At 35.9% G+C, this 20949-nt stretch overlaps 1 protein-coding gene across 6 annotated transcripts in view; it reads right to left on the bottom strand.

Annotated features, from left to right (window-relative positions):
- The window catches only part of LOC135221871 (uncharacterized), a 169835-nt gene that overhangs the window by 90035 nt on the left and 58851 nt on the right, over positions 1 to 20949 (bottom strand). The window contains exon 2 of one of the 6 annotated variants that reach the window (XM_064259824.1): positions 15320 to 15397. The exons of the other annotated variants lie outside the window; for them this stretch is intronic. Within the exon in view, the coding sequence (XP_064115894.1) occupies positions 15320 to 15397 (78 nt within the window). The remainder of the gene's footprint in view (positions 1 to 15319; positions 15398 to 20949) is intronic. 6 annotated transcript variants of the gene reach the window in all.

The following is a 20949-nucleotide window of genomic DNA, read 5'->3' as shown; positions in this document are numbered from 1 at the left end:
GCAAAAGGAATGAAAGGGGGTTGTAGCTGCAAAGAACCGCTAGTACCACCCACTGCATTGCATTATGAGGTGCACTGACACCACTAGTACTACCCTCCTACAGAGAACTAACAGAATGGTAGCACAAAGACAGTGAATCATGAGATGACCATCATGACAACGGACAATATTGCCCATCGTGGTGTCACAGAACAGCAGCGGAATAACTCTACTCCTCTTAAGGGGGGAAAGATCATGAATATTAATGTTTGTTATTCGCATTGTTCTGGTGTTCCTGTACCACTCGCAGGAAAAGGAGACGTCTACCTGGTATCGTCGGAAATGTATTACTGCCTTTTCAAGAAGATATATTCAAATTTACTTCTACGAAAGACAACTACGTACTTAGGCTCCAGACCATTAATATTTCTAGGCCTACTTTGTACTCTAATAATGTATAGTATATATATACTACAATTATATATATATATATATATATATATATACATATATATAATATATATATATATATATATATATATATATATATATATATATACTATATATATATATATATATATATATATATATATATATATATATATATATATATATATATATATCGGCAATGCGCGAGAAAACATATTATCGCCCATTACAATCTCTCCAAACATGATAAATGTCTACTCCCTTCTCAGATTGAATGAGCTCATGTGAATGCATTTGCTCAAAAAGGTGACACTAACAAAACTAACTAAAAGAAGAGAAGAAGAAGAAAAAGAAGAAGAAGAAGAAGAAAGAATTCTTAAGCAAACGTCCCCTGACTGAAGTCTCTCACGACCCGCATCAGCGTCCTCTCCTCACCACCCCCCAACTACCCCCACCCAAACACCCCTCCCCCCCACCAGTCCCAGCCAAGCCACTTGAACGAGGACGGAAATGCTGTATATACTGATTCAAGGCATGTATTTTCTTCTGCTTCTTCTCTTTCTTCTTCTTCTGCCAGTTTTTCTCTGAACAGAGTCAGTGCCCATGACAGAATGTGTATATGCGTTTGTGTGACTTACCTCATTGTTAAAGAGTTCTTGTCTCTGCAGTAATTTTCTCTCATGCATTAATCGTGTACCATTCCCTATTCCGTACCCTGCCTCCTTGTCTTCAAACCTTTCCTTCGATGTTTATCAACTGCTCTGCTGTCCATGCAGACTTCAACCTCGCCCTGAAGTTTAAAAGAGCGGCCCAGTTTAGTTCATTTAGACATCAGACCTTGTCTTACTTATCTTTCGGGTGCATCAGAATGTCTGCGCACTGATAGTCTTCATTCCTTAAACTGTTACTTCATCCTGTTGGTGGTACTTGGGCTTAATAAAGCTTATTTCCAACGCTCCATTCACGTGTCGAGTGACTGTCTGATGTGGTGTTTCAAACACTTTAATAAGGCAGGTTTTACAAATATGTTTTTGCCAAGTTCTATAGCGTTGGCATTTTTCATCGATGCTGTGATTTTATACTAAACTGTTTGTTTAATGTTTAATCCACGCAACTCTTTGGGTTTGATTATTGTCCTGTATTTTGGACTCCTTTTCAGTCTTAGTTTCCATTTGAACGCGAGTTGATTAATATTCTGTAGAGCAATAAATTCATGGCTGATTTGATTTGCGCGGTAATTCATCATATAAGCCCGTTTGAAGAAAAAGTTAGTAAATGTGTCAGAAAATCCTTTGTGCCTTCCTCTCCCTCTCTTCGTGTTACTACAACCAGGCTTTTAGAATCGGTTGCCTGTAAGGCAGGCGGCAGGCAGCCACCAACGGGCCAGGTACGCAGACACGAAACCGGGTGATGTGTCTGCGGAGGGACGGTAAGCCTTGGGGTAGAGGGGTAGCAGCAGGAAGGGGTGTAGCTACGGTTTTGGGGTTGGGTTTGATTGGTGGTAGGTAGGGTGGGACCGGGGGGGAGGGGTGAGCAGGAGCAGGGTGAGGAGGAGGAGAAGGAACCTGTCCATTGTTGGAACCTTAGGGCCAGTGAACCAAGATGGTTGGGGGTGATAACCCCCGCGTCCGGTACTGTTGCTGCTCCTACAGCTGCTCCTGCTACGGTGGTTGTCGGGGGGGTGGGGCGTTGATGATGATGGGGAGGAGGAAGGGGGCCCTGGAGGGTGTTCTTCAGGTCTCGAGGGAGGGGTAATCACAGGGAAGGGTGGAGGGGGGGTAAAAGAAGGTGAGTTCGAGGAGCGCTGTGGCTCGAAGGGAGAAAGGGAGGGAGAACAGCCGGTGTTGGAGAGATATAATCAAAGAAAGGTCTACGGAAGGGAAAAAGTGAGAGAGATAAAAGAGCCTTCAGAAGTTCGAGGTACAGAGAGAGGAAAGAAAGAAACCGAGATGAGAGATCCTGGATGAGAATCAGGTGCAGCGGATGCGAGGATTTCAGGTAAAGATGATGGAGAAGAGAAGGTGGAAAAAGAGATAATTATCTATAATATTTGTATATTATGAATTTTATCTCAGCATCGTAATTCATATACATGCATTAGGCTACAAAGTCCTTTAATTTCCAATGCACTCTACCTCTGAATTGATATATTTTCATGTTAACCGAAGGGGGATTTTTTAGGTCTAAGATATTTTCGTTCACCCGTGGATTCGAACCAGCGGACAGACAAGAGATGAAATTTCGGCCTATTACATTTCCTGAGGTATTCGCTTATATCACGAAGTCACGTGCATCTACTGTGATTTTTTAAGCATATGCATATTACATATATACAAATAAACTATCAATTTAATAGCCATTTTTCTGAAAAATATCTTTGCTCAATCTGAAAGTTAATTGGCTGCTCCACCACGTTTAGTACCATCCAAATGAAGAAACTGTTCGGAAAATACATGAATAACAACTACATGATAAAAACCACGAGAATCTTACTTTGTTTTTAGTATAATAGAGAGAGAGAGAGAGAGAGGACCGAAAACGGGATTACTGAACTTTTGTAGAGGTGTGTGTGTGTGTGTGTGAAGTTAGGCCAAGGAAGGGTTGGGGATATTGGAAATAGTTGTGGGGGAGGGAGGGAGGGAGAGCGAGGGCGAGGGCATGATGGGACCCTTACAACACCTCCCCGCCCCTTCCCCCCATTCTTTCTCCTGCCCACCACCACGACAACCTCATAGATAGAAGAAGAACTCTAACCTGGAATGAGGAAGTCCTCAGTTACAAAGGTAGTCCCAACAAGTGTCTTAGAAGAACGAAAGGAAAAGACGGGCGTGAGACAGGTACTAGAAAAACATCGATGCACAGAGGGAGGAAGGAAGAAAAAGAAAGATAAATAGAAGAAGATAATGGAAGCCCTTAAGGGGGAAGCAAAGGAATGCAACAAAAGAAAATGTTCTAATGATGACTGGGAGAGGTTATACCACAAGTCAGTCTGTCGGCGTTGGTTTCAAACAGCACCCTCCGTCTCCCTCCCTCCCTCCACCCGTCCCTCCAGGCTCAAACCACCACCACCTCCTCCCCCATCCACCCCAGACTTCCTCAGTTCAAACTCCGTTCCAACCCTCCTTGTCATTGCGGGTTTTTTTTTTTATCAATTTTTTTTTTCTTTTCCAAAGCATTCGACGATGGCAAAGCTCGCTTTGCTATCCGCTGTTGATACTAGTCCTGGCTTCGTAAGACCGAGTTTGGGATATTCCGAAATGTCCAGGGGATACAATAGACAAGATCTTCATCTTCGTCGTCTGACTCAGTATGCAGATCAACTGGTCGGAATTACAAATGTCGAGAAACGTGTCCCAGAGGAGGAAGAGTTCGTGGTTCCCCTATTGTAGCTTTTAGTCTAGAATGATCAATCATGTATCTGGATATGATTTCAAGTTTGCTTTGCTTATTATTATTATTTTATTATTATTATTATTATTATTATTATTATTATTAAAGTGTGCAAACTTTCACATAAGAGCGAGTCGATAGGGGCCATATATATTTAAAAAATTAAATATACGGCCGTGGTCTCCTAAGATAAGGAAAAATTGCACGACTCGACAAAAGCACTTAAAATTTTGTTTCTTAGGTCTTTTCTTTCTGAATTTTTGGCGCCATTAGAGAAAAAGATACTATTCCAAGTATATGATGATGTCCAATTTTTGGACAATTTTTTTCTTTTTGCATGTAGAGCCGTCATCAATGGATCTTCCGTATTTTGAAACTACCGTCCTATCTAACACTTAACTTTATATCACAAGAAACACTCTGGGTAAGGAGTCTTCTAATCTCTCTCTCTCTCTCTATCTCACACTCTCTCAAAATAATAATAATAATAATAATAATAATAATAATAATAATAATAATAATATCGAAGGAGGGAATGGTCAAGCTTCGAGTTCATCCACAAGCTTGGTAAAAAAAATAATAATGAAGTAATCAAACCTACAGCAGACCTTAAGATTAGACGGGTCTGATAAGAGCGGCTGTGGATCACAATGATACCAGGCAGCCACTGGAACCAGATAAGAGAAGACTGACCACAAACAAAGGTGCAATGTTGCCTCCTTGTTATGTATTTGAATTTCCCTGCACCTTGAAATGAAACTAGCACATGGAAATGGTGATGAACAGTAATGAATCGAATACCCAGGTTTTCATTTTCCTTCGAAGACGTAAATATTTAAAGTACAATGTATGCCATTTTCATAATAATGAAACAATGTAGTAAGGCTGCTTCATTGTTTTTTAGTTTTCGTCCGCACTTTTTCCCCTCTGCCCTCAGACTTACAGGCTACTCTATGAGCAAGAGCCCGTGCTGGCATAATGCCAACTAAATCTCAAACAACAACCCTCATATCTTAAAAACTACCAAGGACCCCACGATATACTGAATCAAAGCCGAGGACCTCAGCTGGGTATCACTGCCCTACCGGGATACCCAGTACAATGTAGTGCATTTAATATTAGCATATTACTGCACAAAATATAAGTATATATATAAAATATTTTCAGTATTTTTTATCGCTTTAAAATCCATATAAAGTAAAATTGGTGAAAACAGCCAAATTATTTTTCTGGTGTTGAAAAAATCATTTTTCCATATTGTCGTGGAAACCGCTAGCTGGAGCCTTCTCCTGAGTAACCTATCCATCGCAAATACTACTAATTAATTAAGTAAAACGAATTCAGCAACACTTTCCAGCCCACTCGTAGCTGCCCACGATGTGTAGGTGGTTCCCAAGTCTAAGAAAGAAGTATATGTAGATCTTAAGTGATTTAGCGTTTCTGTCTACATGAACAATTTCCGAGCACAGCTTCGGAACTATGCTTCGAAACCATACTTGGCCAAATATCGTGTATACGTGCCGTAAGAGGCAATATGCTTCAGTAAGCATTACTTTAGAATGGAAGACTAAATCACCTTGGTCTGTCAAGTTGCCCTTAAAAAGGTACTGTGAAAAATAACATCGACAAATAATGCCAGTGCCAATTCAATAAAAACTAATTCAATACTAGCAAAATAAGTAGCATATGTATTTTTGGAAGAAATAAAATAACAGTGCTCGTGCCAATTCAATAAAACCACGTAGTATTAGGAAAACAAATAGCTACGGCAGAGGAAATAAAATAGGCAATCAAGTGAGACAATTATGTATGGTAAAATCCAATACATTGTACCTGTAGTTAAATGACAGTTAATTGGAAACATTTTACAAATGCTGATCAAATTTCGACTGAGCTACGTTTGAAAACTGGGAGGTAAATAGGACAGAGAATAGCTGAAGATGTCCCAAAACATACAGTAGAACCTGTTAACAATGAGTGGCAAAATCAACAATAAACGGATCAAGATTGTAACTAAAAAGACAAAAAATGAAGCAAAAATCCCGATAGAAAGAGAAAATTAAAATGTTGCAACAGCTAAATCTACCAAGAATAAACGTATTACATAGAGGATTGACAAGAGAAAATGAGAAGAAAGTTCAGGGCTGAGGAAAAATTATAAGAGAGGCAAAAGTTGTGAGAATAAATATACGGTATAGGGAAACATTAGTTTGGGGAAAAGCTCTCAATCAAGAGGAAATAACATCTTGATCAATAAAGGATCAGTTCATATGAACGGCCTCAAGATGAACATTTTTGAACAGAAACTAAAATAAAAGATGAGAAATTCTCAAGAAGCAAAGGCAAGAGAATCTTTTTTTTCGTTCCTTCCTTTTTCTATGCACTAGTTTTCCCCTTTTCTGCTCACTAGTTTTTCCTATTTTTCCTTACTAGTTTTTCCTATTTTCCCTCACTAGTTTTCCCTATTTTTCCTCACTAGTTTTTCCTATTTTTCCTAACTAATTTTTCCTATTTTTCCTCACTATTTTCTCCTATTTTTCCTCACTAGTTTGCCCTATTTTTCCTCACTAGTTTTTTCCATTTTTCATCACTAGTTTTCTCTATTTTCATCGCAAGTTTTCCCTATTTTTCCTCACTAGTTTTTTTTTTGTGTTTTTTCCTCACTAGTGTTTTTCTTTTTTCCCTCACTATGTATACCTTTTTACCTCACTAGTTTTCTATTTTCCTCACTATCTCTATTTTCTAACTAGTTTTCCCTACGATCTTTCCTCATAGTTTTCCCTTTTCTCCACTAGTTTTTTCCCTTTTTTTCCCTCATTAATTTTCCCCCTAATTTTGCCATTTCCCTTAATTTTCCCCCTTTTTCCTCACTAGTTTTTTATCAATTTTTCCCTTTACCTTTAGCCTATTTTCCCTTTTCCTTTTCCCAACCCTAGTTTTCCTTATTTTTTCCTCACTACTTTTTCCCTATTTTTTCCTCATTAGTTTTCCCTATTTTTTCCTCATTAGTTTTCCCTATTTTTTCCTCATTAGTTTTCCCTATTTTTAGTCTCTAGTTTTTCTTGCCTTTCCTCACTAGTTATCCCTATTTTCCTCACTAGTTATCCCCATTTTTCCAGAGTTATTAACTTCCTAAGTTTCAGGGACCAGGATAGTCCTTGGGACAGGGATAGTCCGTGGTAACCACCGGTTGGGAAAACGGGTATTCTAAATATGCTCTTACAGAGTACTATGTATATTTAAAGGAACTGGGACAATAATGATAACCCTTCGATGCAGTCGCGACGGTCTAGCCGAGCTGAGCGCACACCATTAGCAGATATGCACTACGGAGCCAATTTTGCAAGATGCTGTTCAATAAGACATCTTAGGGACTAGAGCCAGCTATTTTCTCTCTCTCCTTCTTACAGTCTTCCTCTTCCTTCAGGTCAGGACAACGTAGAGCTGTTTTTGAAGCTGGTCTTGATGAAATGGTAAGTTACTACAACTAACTCGAGAGTTGATGTTTTCATAAAGGTCTCAGGCCCGGATATAAGGGAAGGGTCGAGCATCTGGTTAACATTACTGCCTTGTTTAAAACGAAAAAAAAAAAGTTACTACAAGTTGCAATTTACGTTAACGTTCGGGTGCACAAGTCCAGTGGATTATCAAGAAGTACGTTACTCAGTTGTGAAGGGGTTAGTATTAAAATAAAATAAAAAAAGTTCGAAAATAAAAAATAAAAAAAAAGGTTCGAAAATGAAAAATCGAGCGGGAGAACGGAAGAGAAAAAATAAATGTTAAAAAAAATTAGTTGACGAGATATCACTGTGAAGTGAAGGAGCAAGAATTTGACAAAAGACAGAAGAGGGATGACACATCTCTTATTCATTCGTTGTATATCCAAGTTACTCGAGTCTTCCTGAATTGAACGTTCCTATATAGGAAAAATAATCAGGAATGTCCGATCCAGCTTTGCCGAGAATGAGAGAATAATAATTCTTGTCTATCACCAATATACATATATATAATTATATATATATTATATTATTATATTTATAATATATAATTATTATTTATATATATACTATTATATACAATATAAGGTATTATAATATATAAACAGCATATAATATATATACATATATATAGTATATATATTATATATATATATATATATATATATATATATATAAATACAATTATTTAAAACTGCAACGAACAAGTTGTAAAAGCGAAGAAAAAGACAAGTGGAAACAGATTTTTTTTTATTCCTTTTTTTTATTAATATTTTTTAAGAGTAACACGCACAGAAACACGAGCGTAAGGCTGTTGTTTCCTTGTGGGAATTGACAGTACATTTTTCAATCCAGTTTTTTCCATAGTACATCTTCCCATTGCGATTTTCAATCGATAGTACATTTTTCAAATGCAATCTTTAGTACATTTTTCAAATGCGATTTTCAATCGATAGTACATTTTTCAAATGCAATCTTTAGTACATTTTTCAATTGCAATTTTCAATCGATAGTACATTTTTCAAATGCAATCTTTAGTACATTTTTCAAATGCGATTTTCAATCGATAGTACATTTTTCAAATGCAATCTTTAGTACATTTTACAAATGCGATTTTCAATCGATAGTACATTTTTCAAATGCAATCTTTAGTACATTTTTCAATTGCGATTTTCAATCGATAGTACATTTTTCAAATGCAATCTTTAGTACATTTTTCAATTGCGATTTTCAATCGATAGTACATTTTTCAAATGCAATCTTTAGTACATTTTTCAAATGCGATTTTCAATCGATAGTACATTTTTCAAATGCAATCTTTAGTACACATTTTTCAATTGCGATTTTCAATCGATAGTACATTTTTCAAATGCAATCTTTAGTACATTTTTCAAATGCAATCTTAAATCGATAGTACATTTTTCAATTGCAATCTTTAATCGATAGTACATTTCTCAATTGCAGTTTTCAATTGATAGTACATTTTTCAATTACAATTTTCAATTTATAGTAAATTTTCCTATTGCAATTTTCAATTGACTACATTTTTAATCAAGTTTTCAATTTATAGTAAATTTTTCAACTGACTGTACATTTTAAAATAGCAGTTTTCAATTGATAGTACATTTTTCAATTGATTGTACATTTTTAAATAGCAGTTTTCAACTGATAGTACATTTTCCTATCCCAATTTTTAAACGATAGTCAATTTTTCAACGGCAATTTTCAACAGCGCAGCGCAGCGCAGTCCGTGTACACGCAGCATCACGCAAACGCATACACAAACGCTTCACTTACATGTCTGTATAAATAGCTAACCCACAAACATGCGACAGTCAACGTTCGAGACACAATCAACCGGAACTCGTTTGCGTACGCCCGAAAGGACATCACTTTAGTAGGAAATTCCTGCTGGAAATATTACGAATCGATGGCAGCTCTGACTCATTTAATGACGTCCGCACTTACGTGTTGTGACATCTGCGAGATGGGTCAGCGATCATTTGTGACGTCACTACGATACTACGTTTAATGACAAAAGACAGCGTCCATTTATACCTAGAGAGTTAGGACTTTAGTATTAAATACAAGGTGTTCATAAAGTCCCAGTACCATTACAAGTATTTATAGCTTGTAATGGTACTGGAACTTTATGGACACCTTGTAGAATATAATGTAGAATTTAGGCCGAAAGCCAAGCGTTGCTACTATGAGGTCATTCAGCGCTGAAAGAGATTATTGACAGTAATGTCTGAAAGGTGAAACAGTTGTACTATGAACCAAATGTTAGGAAGGCGGAAAGTAAGACGGAATTATGATAATATGAACGGAGGTACAGCAAAACGAATGAAAGTGGTTGCAGCTACGGACCGAAGCGACGACGCTGCGAAGTCCCTTAATTAAGTAATGCCTACAGTGCAACGTATGAGTAAATTTACGAATTCCTATTTTGGGATATTTTTTGCTATTTTTTCTAACGTTATCATTTTTAAAGATCGATCAGTATCTATAGCATTGTTTGCCTATTTCATTAATCCAGTGATAATTGAAGATATGATGAAAAGTAGGATTCTGTAATCTCGACTTGCGCAATTTCTTGATACTGTGCATTATCTCTTATTCCTTTCCTTTTTTTTATCATCATTTCGATCGATTTAATTCAAACTGACTTATTCTTTCTATTTATTCACCCTCTGGTCTTCCTTTTCCATTGTTAAGTGAGAAATGGACATCCATCGCTAATAAAGAGCGCCTCAGCGGCGTGGTTGGTATGGTATTAGCGTCCCACCTTGGTGGTCGCTGGTTCGATTCTCGGCCATTCCATTGAGGAGTGAGAGATGTGCATTTCTGGTGATAGAAGTTCACTCTCGACGTGGTTCGGAAGTCCACATCAAGCCGTTGGTCCCGTTGCTGAATAACACTGGTTCCATGCAACGTAAAAACACCTTACAAACAAACAAACAACATCGCGAATAAAGACAAGTCAACCTCGACTTTTTTTATGTTATGTCTCATGGGGGTTGGAGGTCGGTCAAGTGCCAAGGCCCTGAAAGCAATAAGAAATCTGATGTGGAGCACTGGACTCTATCCTACCAAACGAGATGACTCACTGAGACCCACGGCCAAAGGTCTTAAGGTCATCCCTTGCCCACGACACGTCAGTTCCTGGAGAGGTAAAGCGGACTTCCCTGAGTGAGTTTGTTAAGAGAAATGACCCGAGAGATAAAAGGATAATTAAGCATAATGCCAAGCACTGGGACCCACAGGGTCATTCGGTGCTATGATGCGTATAAACGGAAATGTTAATGATATAAATAATGCAAATTAAAGAAAATTTTAAAAATAAATAATGCGAATTAACGAAAATTTTAATGATATAAATTCAAAATATCGAAAATTTTAATGATAAATAATGCGAATTAACGAAAATTTTAATAATAAATAATGCTAATTAACGAAAATTTTAATAATAAATAATGCGAATTAACGAAAACTGTAATGATATAAATAATTCGAGATAACGAAAATTTTAATTATATAAATAATGCGAATTTACGAAAATTTTAATGATATAAACAATGAGTTTAAGATATGCAAAAGATCACTGATTAAAATGGTAAAATCTAAAAAGAGATTTAATTACTACTGGAATTTAAAATTACCACAAGACAAAAGAGACATACCTCTATAGAATTACAAGAAACTTTTATAAAAAAAAAAAAAAAAAAAACCACGACAATCCTTTATAAAACTCAAAACAGGGCCAATTCAACGTTGTCCCCTTAAAACTTCAGTCATGGTTTTATTATCTCAGTTTTACCAGACCACTGAGCTGATTACCAGCTCTCCTAGGGCTGGCCCGAAGGATTAGATATTTTGACGTGGCTAGGAACCAATTGGTCACCTAGCACCGGGACCTACAGTTTATTGTGGGATCCAAACCACACTAAATCGAGAAATGAATTTCTATCACCAGAAATAAATTCCTCTCATTCCGCGTTGGCCGAACCGGGATTCGAACTCCGGACCACCGGATTGGCAGCCAAGCGCGAAAACCACTCGTCCAGCGAGGAACTTTTATTATCTTGAGATGTTATGCATCCGCCTTTTGAAGGGATTATTACTCGAGACGAAAATCTAGCTACGTCAGAAGTGACAGTCGACAGCCCGTTTCATATTCCTCGACGACGTTGACTTGGCCATGATTAAGCCTCAGGAAGAAAATGGGATAATTGTAAGGTGACTCGAGAATTGATAATTCGCAGAGAAGATTCGGTCGTTGGGAATTGGGAATTGCTGTGAGGGTGATGACTGCTCCTTATATGAAGAAGATGCTTGTGGATAAAATTGTTAATTTTAGGATGCAGAATATGATACAGATGCTGAAACATAAGAAAAACGGGAAACTAATTTCGAAAACACCAAAAACATGGATTTTCAGTAATGTTTATATTTTTACTACTTAATAATTTGTTCATTTATCTGTTTTTCTAATAAAGTATCTCCTTTCTGTGTATCCTATTGCCTTTTGTTACCTCTCCCAAATGAACACCTTATCTTTGGAAGTTTGAATTTCAAGTCAGTGGCTCCTATTGGCTTGTTTCATGTGAATAAGGTTCATCTTCTGAATAATAATAATAATAATAATAATAATAATAATAATAATAATAATAATAATAATAATAATAATAATAAATTGAGTAGGATGGTGCAAATGATGCATAAGTTGATGAAAATTTACCCATATCCAGTCCCTGCTGCAGGTGGGACTGACCAAATCATTCTAAAAAGGTGGTGTTGAAATGCGAAAGGCCTTTCCTGATAACTGTGGCCAAGTTAAGTAAGTTACCATGGGGTACGTGGTAGATATCATGGGACATCTACTTCTACTTTCACTGAATACTTACAAACTAAACATTCACTAAACACTAACATTCACAAAACATTAAGCAAATCCTAAACATTCACTGAATACTTTCAAAACAATCACTGAACACTAACATTCACAAAACATTCATCAAACCTACAATCACTATAACACACTAAACGTTCACAAAATCCTAACCTCGCATTAAACATTCACTGAATACTTACGCACTAAACACTGAGCTCACACTGAAGATTCACTGAATCCTTGAACACTACATATTCACTAAATACTAACCCTAAACACTCTCTAGAATACTTGCACACTACATATTCACTAACTACTAACCCTAAACACTCACTAGAATACTTGCACACTACATATTCACTAACTACTAACCCTAAACACTCACTAGAATACTTGCACACTACATATTCACTAACTACTAACCCTAAACTCTCACTAGAATACTTGCACACTACATATTCACTAACTAGTAACCCTAAACACTCACTAGAATACTTGCACACTACATATTCACTAAATGCTAACTTCCAATATAGCTTCACTACATATTCACTAAATGCTAACTTCCAATATAGCTTCACTAAACCCTAACCTCACTAAAACATTTACACACTAAACCCTGAACACACTAAGAAGTAAGAATTCACAGAGTACTTATACTTTGCAGCGCCGCCCTGGTGGAAGACCACCGAAGTACGTAGTACCGATATAAAGATCACAACTCCAGCTATATACCCTCTATGGGCCAATCCGAGTGCCCATTGTGTGAAAGGGGCTTTAGAATGGTGTGGAATATGCAGTGGGTCTGGCAAACTCACTCCAGAAATACTAGATTACCTAAAATTATCTAAATACAAATCAATTGTTAATTTACTGAAGAAACAAATGTAAAGACTTTATCTCGAGGAGAATATATTATTATACGACAGCACAAAAAATTAAAACCGTCTAATAACAAAACTGTATTGCGATAGCTTAAGCCTTCCATTATTGTATCTATTATTGACAATCTGCAGTAAATAATTTTTGGACATTTGTACCACATACATATAGGGGAGAGATAGGACAGACAAGTGACGATTGCGTGCACGTAAGGCACCATTGTTATGAGATGAGTCTAGAAATGGCAGCAGCAGCGACTGTAGAGACTAGCAGCAACAAAACTACTTCTGGCACCCAATGCTGGGCCATCACCTGTGTTCCATTCAAAAACAGGATCACACAAGAATAGGGGATACTACTTCACAAGTTCGTTACATTTTTTTTATTCAGGAAAATCTTTATAACTATGTTGAAGCAACCTCAAATAAACGTATTACATCAAAGTCAACTTGCAGTCTACTACAAACCTGCTTTTTGAACTAATAAAATATTGAATATTGTAATAAGCTTTTTATTAAAGCCTATTTGATATTAAATTCATGTAGCCTAATAAATAAGTATTCAGGGTTACCCTCACTCTATATAACCATGGTTAAGCCTGACATTTTTCCCCTACTACTACTAGTACTACAATGTACATAGTATCATGAGGCCTGGCTAGGCCTGCTGTCGTTTTAAGTGTTAATGAAGTGTTATACTTTTGTTATACTGTTATTTACCATGTCATCGATAAGTTCTTAAACCTCCTTGTATGCAGAGGACTCAACTGAATTTGACCTGCTAGAACATTTAAAGGTAGTAAGCTATTCTTCAATTTTACCATTATCATTTTTACCCTATACTTCAAATTTATACTACATTATAGCTAGCCTACAAGTAAGCTTTACCAACTAGCCGGTCTACCATGGTTAATCATCAAACAACCAAGAATAGCCTACCATGGTCTAACCTTAGCTTAGCAAAGGTAGCCTAACTTGGCATAACCTTAAGGAACACCGATCTTTTTCCATCTATCCCTCTCCACAGACTATGAAATACAGCTCACGTCTTGGCTAACTATGAAAGTCCGAGTTATTCTTACAGGCTATCCTAACTTAGCCTGTACAGTGTAAATAAGTATGATGAATTCCAGGTCTGTATGACTGACATATTACCATAGCTTTACATATGTACCTCCTGGTAATAATTGCACTTGAAGCTGTACAAATAGCTTCTATGTCTTGGTTCAGATGCTTTGATCCGGTTCTGATTGGCTGCTGATAAGCCAATCACAGAGCTGGAAACTCTCGGTCTCTCTCGAGAGTTCACATAGGCAGGATGCACGTTCCACCTCTCATTTAAGACGTAACCCTCAGAAAAGGTGAAACATACATCCTGCCCATGTGAACACTCTCGAGAGAGTTTCCAGCCCTGTGATTGGCTTATCAACAGTCAATAAGGAGCGTCGTAAGGGACTGGCCTAGACGTCAAATCCGCGGTTGATATGAATCTACTATAGTTTGGTTGTCATAAGCTATTCAGTTTCTTCACTCTATATCTATGATCTATACAAGCATATTGTTTAGCTACTCACAATCAGATCGCCAATAATCAAGGAGGGAATAATCATAAGGTCAATAAATGAGAAATAAATATGTTAAGTAAACCTGAGAACTACCTTATCCTAAGTGTATTCGCATAACACTAAAACAAGTAAACGCGTTAGTCTTAAAAAATATATATATATAGCGCATTATTAAATAAAGTTAAGGAAAATACTACTTTCCTAGTGTCTGAAGGTGAGAGGATAAATATAACACGTTGTTAGGAGTAACGGAGAAGAATCGTGACCAGACAAAAGGTTACCTATAATTCCTTTGGCCAAAAAGCATTGTGAAACAGATGAAAGTTTTCTGCTAGATATTATTATTAAAAATAAATTTATACCTCATATCGGAATCGAATATAAGACCTTTTATTATTATTATTATTATTATTATTATTATTATTATTATTATTATTATTATTATTATTATTATTATTATTATTATTATTAGTAAGAGATATAGCCTATACCATTGAACTGAATTCCAGATTCAACAGTCGAAGCTTGCACGAAATAGTGACTAATCCTGGTTGTCTCCGAAACCATTCTATTAAAAAAAATGACATAGAAAGAAAGCTGCTTCGATATTATTATTAAAGCATCAGGATTTAAAAAAAAGTCATGGAAGCTACCCCAAGTGCACAAGCAAATAATCATAGTTACCGAACAAGGTCTTCCGGTGGGAAAAGAAAATGATTTCTCGCTTCGATGAGCCGATAAGGACGGCACATACAATCATGGCTGGGGAAGAAGTAAAGAGAAAGATATTTTAAGAAAAAAAAATGTCAATGAGGGGTCAGTTTTTCAGAAATTACCAGCAAAATATCAAATTCAAAACCGATTAAAATATGGGAGCCATATGATTGATGTTTCACTACTGCAAAATATGGACAGGGTCTAAAGATCCAGACTGCAGCCTTATTACCAGACCACTTTATAACCGCCCCCCCCCCCCCCCTCGCTCTCTCACTCTCTCTCTCTCTCTCTCTCTCTCTCTCTCTCTCTCTCTCTCTCTCTCTCTCTCAATCCAACCCAAACTTCTCTGCGTTATGAAATATAAATGAAAAATAATTGCACTCATGTTTGGCACCAATACACAGACGAGATGCGCATTGGCACAGAACCCTATTAGATTTAATGTTACGGCCTCTTCATTACCCACCTTCAGTTCAAAAGAGTATAGATTAACTCACTAACATAATTTTAGAAATGGAGTCCCAAACAGTATGACCATTAATGCGATAAGGATCAACAAATGCACATTGCACTTGGGGTTACCAAACCTCCTTACTCACTGTACAAGAGTGCCCCAGTTTAGCATAAGGGTTGACCTAATTTCTAGTTCACAGTGCTTTCTTATCTTCCCAGAACAGACGGTATCGCCTTCGCTTTATGAACTGTCCAACTTCTTGAACTGAACTTTTCACTAGCAAATTACTTTATGAACTTTTCACTCGCAAATTAATTTAACAGGACTTTTCCACTCGCAAATTAATTTAGCTGGACTTTCCACTCGCACATTACTTTTAACTGGACTTTCCACTCGCAGATTACTTTTAACTGGACTTTCCACTCGCACATTACTTTTAACTGGACTTTCCACTCGCACATTACTTTTAACTGGACTTTCCACTCGCACATTACTTTTAACTGGACTTTCCACTCGCAGATTACTTTTAACTGGACTTTCCACTCGCTAATGACTTTTAACTGGACTTTCCACTCGCTAATGACTTTTAACTGGACTTTCCACTCACTAATGACTTTTAACTGGACTTTCCACTCGCTAATGACTTTTAACTGGACTTTCCACTCGCTAATGACTTTTAACTGGACTTTCCACTCGCTAATGACTTTTAACTGGACTTTCCACTCGCTAATGACTTTTAACTGAACTTTCCACTCGCTAATGACTTTTAACTGAACTTTCCACTCGCAAATTACTTTAAACTTAACTTTCTACTCGCAAAATTAACTTTAAAGCTTGGACTTTCCACTCGCAAATACTTAAGCTGGACTTTCCACTCGCGAAATTACTTTAGCTGGACTTTCCACCGAAATTACTTTAAACTTAACTTTCTACTCGCAAATTACTTTAAGCTGGACTTTCCACTCGCAAATTACTTTAGCTGGACTTTCCACTCGCTGATTACTTTTTACTGGACTTTCCACTCGCTGATTACTTTAAACTGGACTTTCCACTCGCTGATTACTTTAAACTGGACTTTCCACTCGCAGATTACTTTTACTGGACTTTCCACTCACAGATTACTTTTTACTGGACTTTCCACTCGCAGTTTGCTTTAAACTGGACTTTCCACTCGCAGATTACTTTTTACTGAACTTTCCACTCACAGATTACTTTTAATTGGGCTTTCCACTCGCAAATTACTTTTTACTGGATTTCCACTCGCAAATGACTTTTAATGGACCTTTCCACTCGCAAAGACTTTTAACTGGACTTTCCACTCGCAAATGACTTTTTAAGGACTTTCCATCGGATTATTACTTTCCATTGAACTTTTTTCCACTCGCAAAATTACTTTAGATGGACTTTCCACTCGCAAATTTACTTTTAAAACTGAACTTTCCAACGCAAAATTACTTTTAAAACGAAACTTTCCACCTAGCCAAAATTAATTTTAAAACTGAATATCAATTTGTAAATTACTTTTTAAAACTGAACTTTCCACTCGCAAATTACTTTTTAAAACTGAACTTTCCACTGCAAATTACTTTTAACGAAACTTTCCACCTGCAAAAATTACTTTTAACGGGACTTTCCACTCGCCAAATGAATTTTACTTTTGGAAAACTGAACTTCCACTCGCCAATGACTTTTAAACTGAACTTTCCACTCGTAATTACTTTTTCAATGAAACTTTTCACTCGCAAATTACTTTCACGGAACTTTCCACCTCGGCCAAATTACTTCTTTTTAACTGAACTTTCCACTCGCAAATTACTTTTTAATTAAACTTTCCACTTGCAAATTACTTTAACTGAAATTTCCACTCGCCAAAATTACTTTTAAAACTGAACTTTCCCACTCGCAAAAATTAACTTGTTCAAACTGGAACTTTCCACTTTCCGCCAAATTACTTTTAAACTTTGAACTTTTCCAACTTTCGCAAATTTTACTTTTTAAACTGAACCTTTCAAACAACGCGCCAAATTTACGTTTAAAACTAAACTTTCCAAACCCGCAAATTAACTTTTAAACTTTTGAACTTTCCACTTTTCGCAAAATTACTTTTTAAACTGAACTTTCCACTTCGCAAATTTACTTTTAAATTAAACTTTACACTGCCAAATTTTCTGTTAACTGAACTTCCACTCGCAATTACTTTTAAACTGAATTTCTTTCCACTTTCGCAAATTACTAAACTGGAAACTTTCCACTCGCAAATTTACCTTTTAACTGAACTTTCCACTCGCCAAATTACTTTTAAAACTGAAACTTTTTTCCACTCGCCAAATTACAATTTTAAAACTTTAACTTTCTTCCACCCGCCAAATTACTTTTTAAATGAACTTTTTTTCCCATCGCAAATTAACTTTTAAACGAAACTTTTTGTCAACCACCGCAAATTACTTTTTTTTAACTGAACCTTCCACTCCGCAAATACTTTTAAAGAAACTTTTCCACTTTTCCGCAAATTACTTTTTAACTGAACTTTCCCACTCGCAAATTACTTTTAAACTGAACTTTCCACTCGCAAATTACTTTTAAACTGAACTTTCCACTCGCAAATTACTTTTAACTGAACTTTCCACTCGCAAATTACTTAAACTGAAACTTTCCACTCGCAAAATTACTTTAAAACGAACTTTTCCATCGCAAAAGTACTTTAGCTGAACTTTCCACTCGCAAATTACTTTTTAACTGAACTTTCCACTCGCAAATTACTTTTAAACTGAACTTTCCACTCGCAAATTACTTTAAACTGAACTTTCCACTCGCAAATTACTTTAAACTGAACTTTCCACTCGCAAATTACTTTAAACTGAACTTTCCACTCGCAAATTACTTTAGCTGGACTTTCTACTCGCAAATTACTTTTAACTGAACTTTCCACTCGCAAATTACTTTAGCTGGACTTTCTACTCGCAAATTACTTTTAACTGAACTTTACCCTCGCAAATTACTTTAAACTGAACTTTCCACTCGCAAATTACTTTTTAAACTGAACTGTCCACTCACTAATTACTTTAACTGAACTTTCCACTCTCAAATTACTTTCATTGAACTTTCCACTCGCAAATTAATTTCACTGAACTTTCCACTCACAAATTACTTTTAAACTGAACTTTCCACTTGTAAATTACTTTTAAACTGAACTTTCCACTCGCTAATTACTTTTAAACTGAACTTTCCACTCGCAAATTACTTTTAAATTTTAAACTGAACTTTTCACTCGCAAATTACTTTTACCGAACTTTCTACTCACGAATTACTTTAACTGAACCTTTCACTCCTAAATTACGGAATGAACCCACAAGGAGGAATAACAGCAAAGATTTGGGGATAAAAAAAAAAAAAAAAAAAAAAAAAAAACTACAGCCTTTTTAAATTTGTTTCACATGAATTACTGCAAACTTTGAATGACAATAATGGCAAAATTAAACTGTGTAGCCTGTTATTCCTAATCTGTAGCAGTTCCTCTGTATGAAATAAGTTAGCGCAACATTATTTCAATGGTTCAGTTTTCGATGTTGTAAGCATTTGAAATTTGCTTAAAACAGGAAATACTTATGTAAAAGTTATCAAATGAAAATAAGGACTGCAAGAGATATTTTCTTTCTGCAGTTTTAACAATACTTTTGGTTATACATTATTCACCTCTTCCAAATATAAAAGAGTAACATAATTCCAAATTATGAAAAATATCTTTAAAATGTGGAATTAATAATAATAATAATAATAATAATAATAATAATAATAATAATAATAATAATAAGGTAATAAATAATAATAATAATAGGTAATAATAATAATAATAATAATAATAATAATAATAATAATAATAATAATAATAATAATAATAATAATAATATGATGATGATGAGCAAAAGTACGAAATTAAATAAAAATTCTGTCTGAGAAAAGGAGATCGCCTACAGTCAAGATATTGTTTAAAATACCCAAAAAATTAAACATCGTATATTCTTATTTAAATCACGTGGGCGATTACGATCGTATCCACGACATTGAGACGATAAATCATGCAAAATGGGAAATCGTCTCAGAATTTTAAGTTATATATAAAAACGGAAGACTAAAAACAACGCAGCAAAATAAAAGTTGACGAACAATCCAAACATTTGTTTACGCGGAGGATATTCATGAGTTTAATCTATATGATTTGTTGTATTCTGAATGTAAATGAAGTATGTACTCTTGTATACGTTAAGCATATAATTGCTCGCTTACAGAACCTGTTTATCTTCAAGTCGCTGAACTTGAGCGACGTCTTCATTAATCTTGGGCATTTGTCTTTCCATTACCGTGCTATTTGAACCATGACAGCCTAGATCAGAACACTCATCAAGTGTGAGTGGACCAACCCCTATGAGGTTATTCAGCGCTGAAAGAAATGAAAGGTGTAACTTGGAGGAAAACTTCGAAGCAGTTGCACTATGAATCAATTGTTAGGAGAGGGTAGACAGCAAGGTGGGAGAGACAGAGATATGAAGGGAGGTAGAGTAAAAGGAGGTGGACTTTGCGATACCCTCACTAATCTGTGCATTCATCTTTCCATTACCGTGCTTTTTGAACCATATCTGCAGGGCTACGCTTAGTACACGTATAGTAGTACTGCAGCACTGTGCCAGCTTAAAAGCTATTATGACCCTTATTGACTCTATGCACAAGGACTGACCGTGAATCAAAATGTCTATATTTTGAGAATCAAGATGTCTATATTAGGAGAATCAAAATGTCTATATTAGGAGAAAATGTCTATGATGAGAAAATGTCTATGAGAAAATGTCTATATCATGGGAATCAAAATGTCTATGATATGAGAATCAAAATGTCTATATTATGGGAATGAAACTGTCTATATAAGAAAATGTCTATATCATGAAAATCAAAATGTCTATATTACGAAGTTTATTTTTTAACCCCGATGTCGGTGGGGTAAATAACCAGAAAGAAACAGTAGGGTATGATAAAAAATATCAAGTAACCACGCTCACAGCAAATTCTACCAGAGATATAATAATTAAACTTAATTTTTGTAGTTTAATTACAGATTATATATATTTATCCATGTATATATACAAACATA

Source organism: Macrobrachium nipponense, chromosome 3, assembly GCF_015104395.2.
Source record: "Macrobrachium nipponense isolate FS-2020 chromosome 3, ASM1510439v2, whole genome shotgun sequence".
In the NCBI taxonomy this organism is placed as follows: Eukaryota; Metazoa; Arthropoda; class Malacostraca; order Decapoda; family Palaemonidae; genus Macrobrachium; species Macrobrachium nipponense.
Note: the sequence above shows the minus strand (reverse complement) of the source record. Positions and strands in the feature narration are given on the sequence as shown.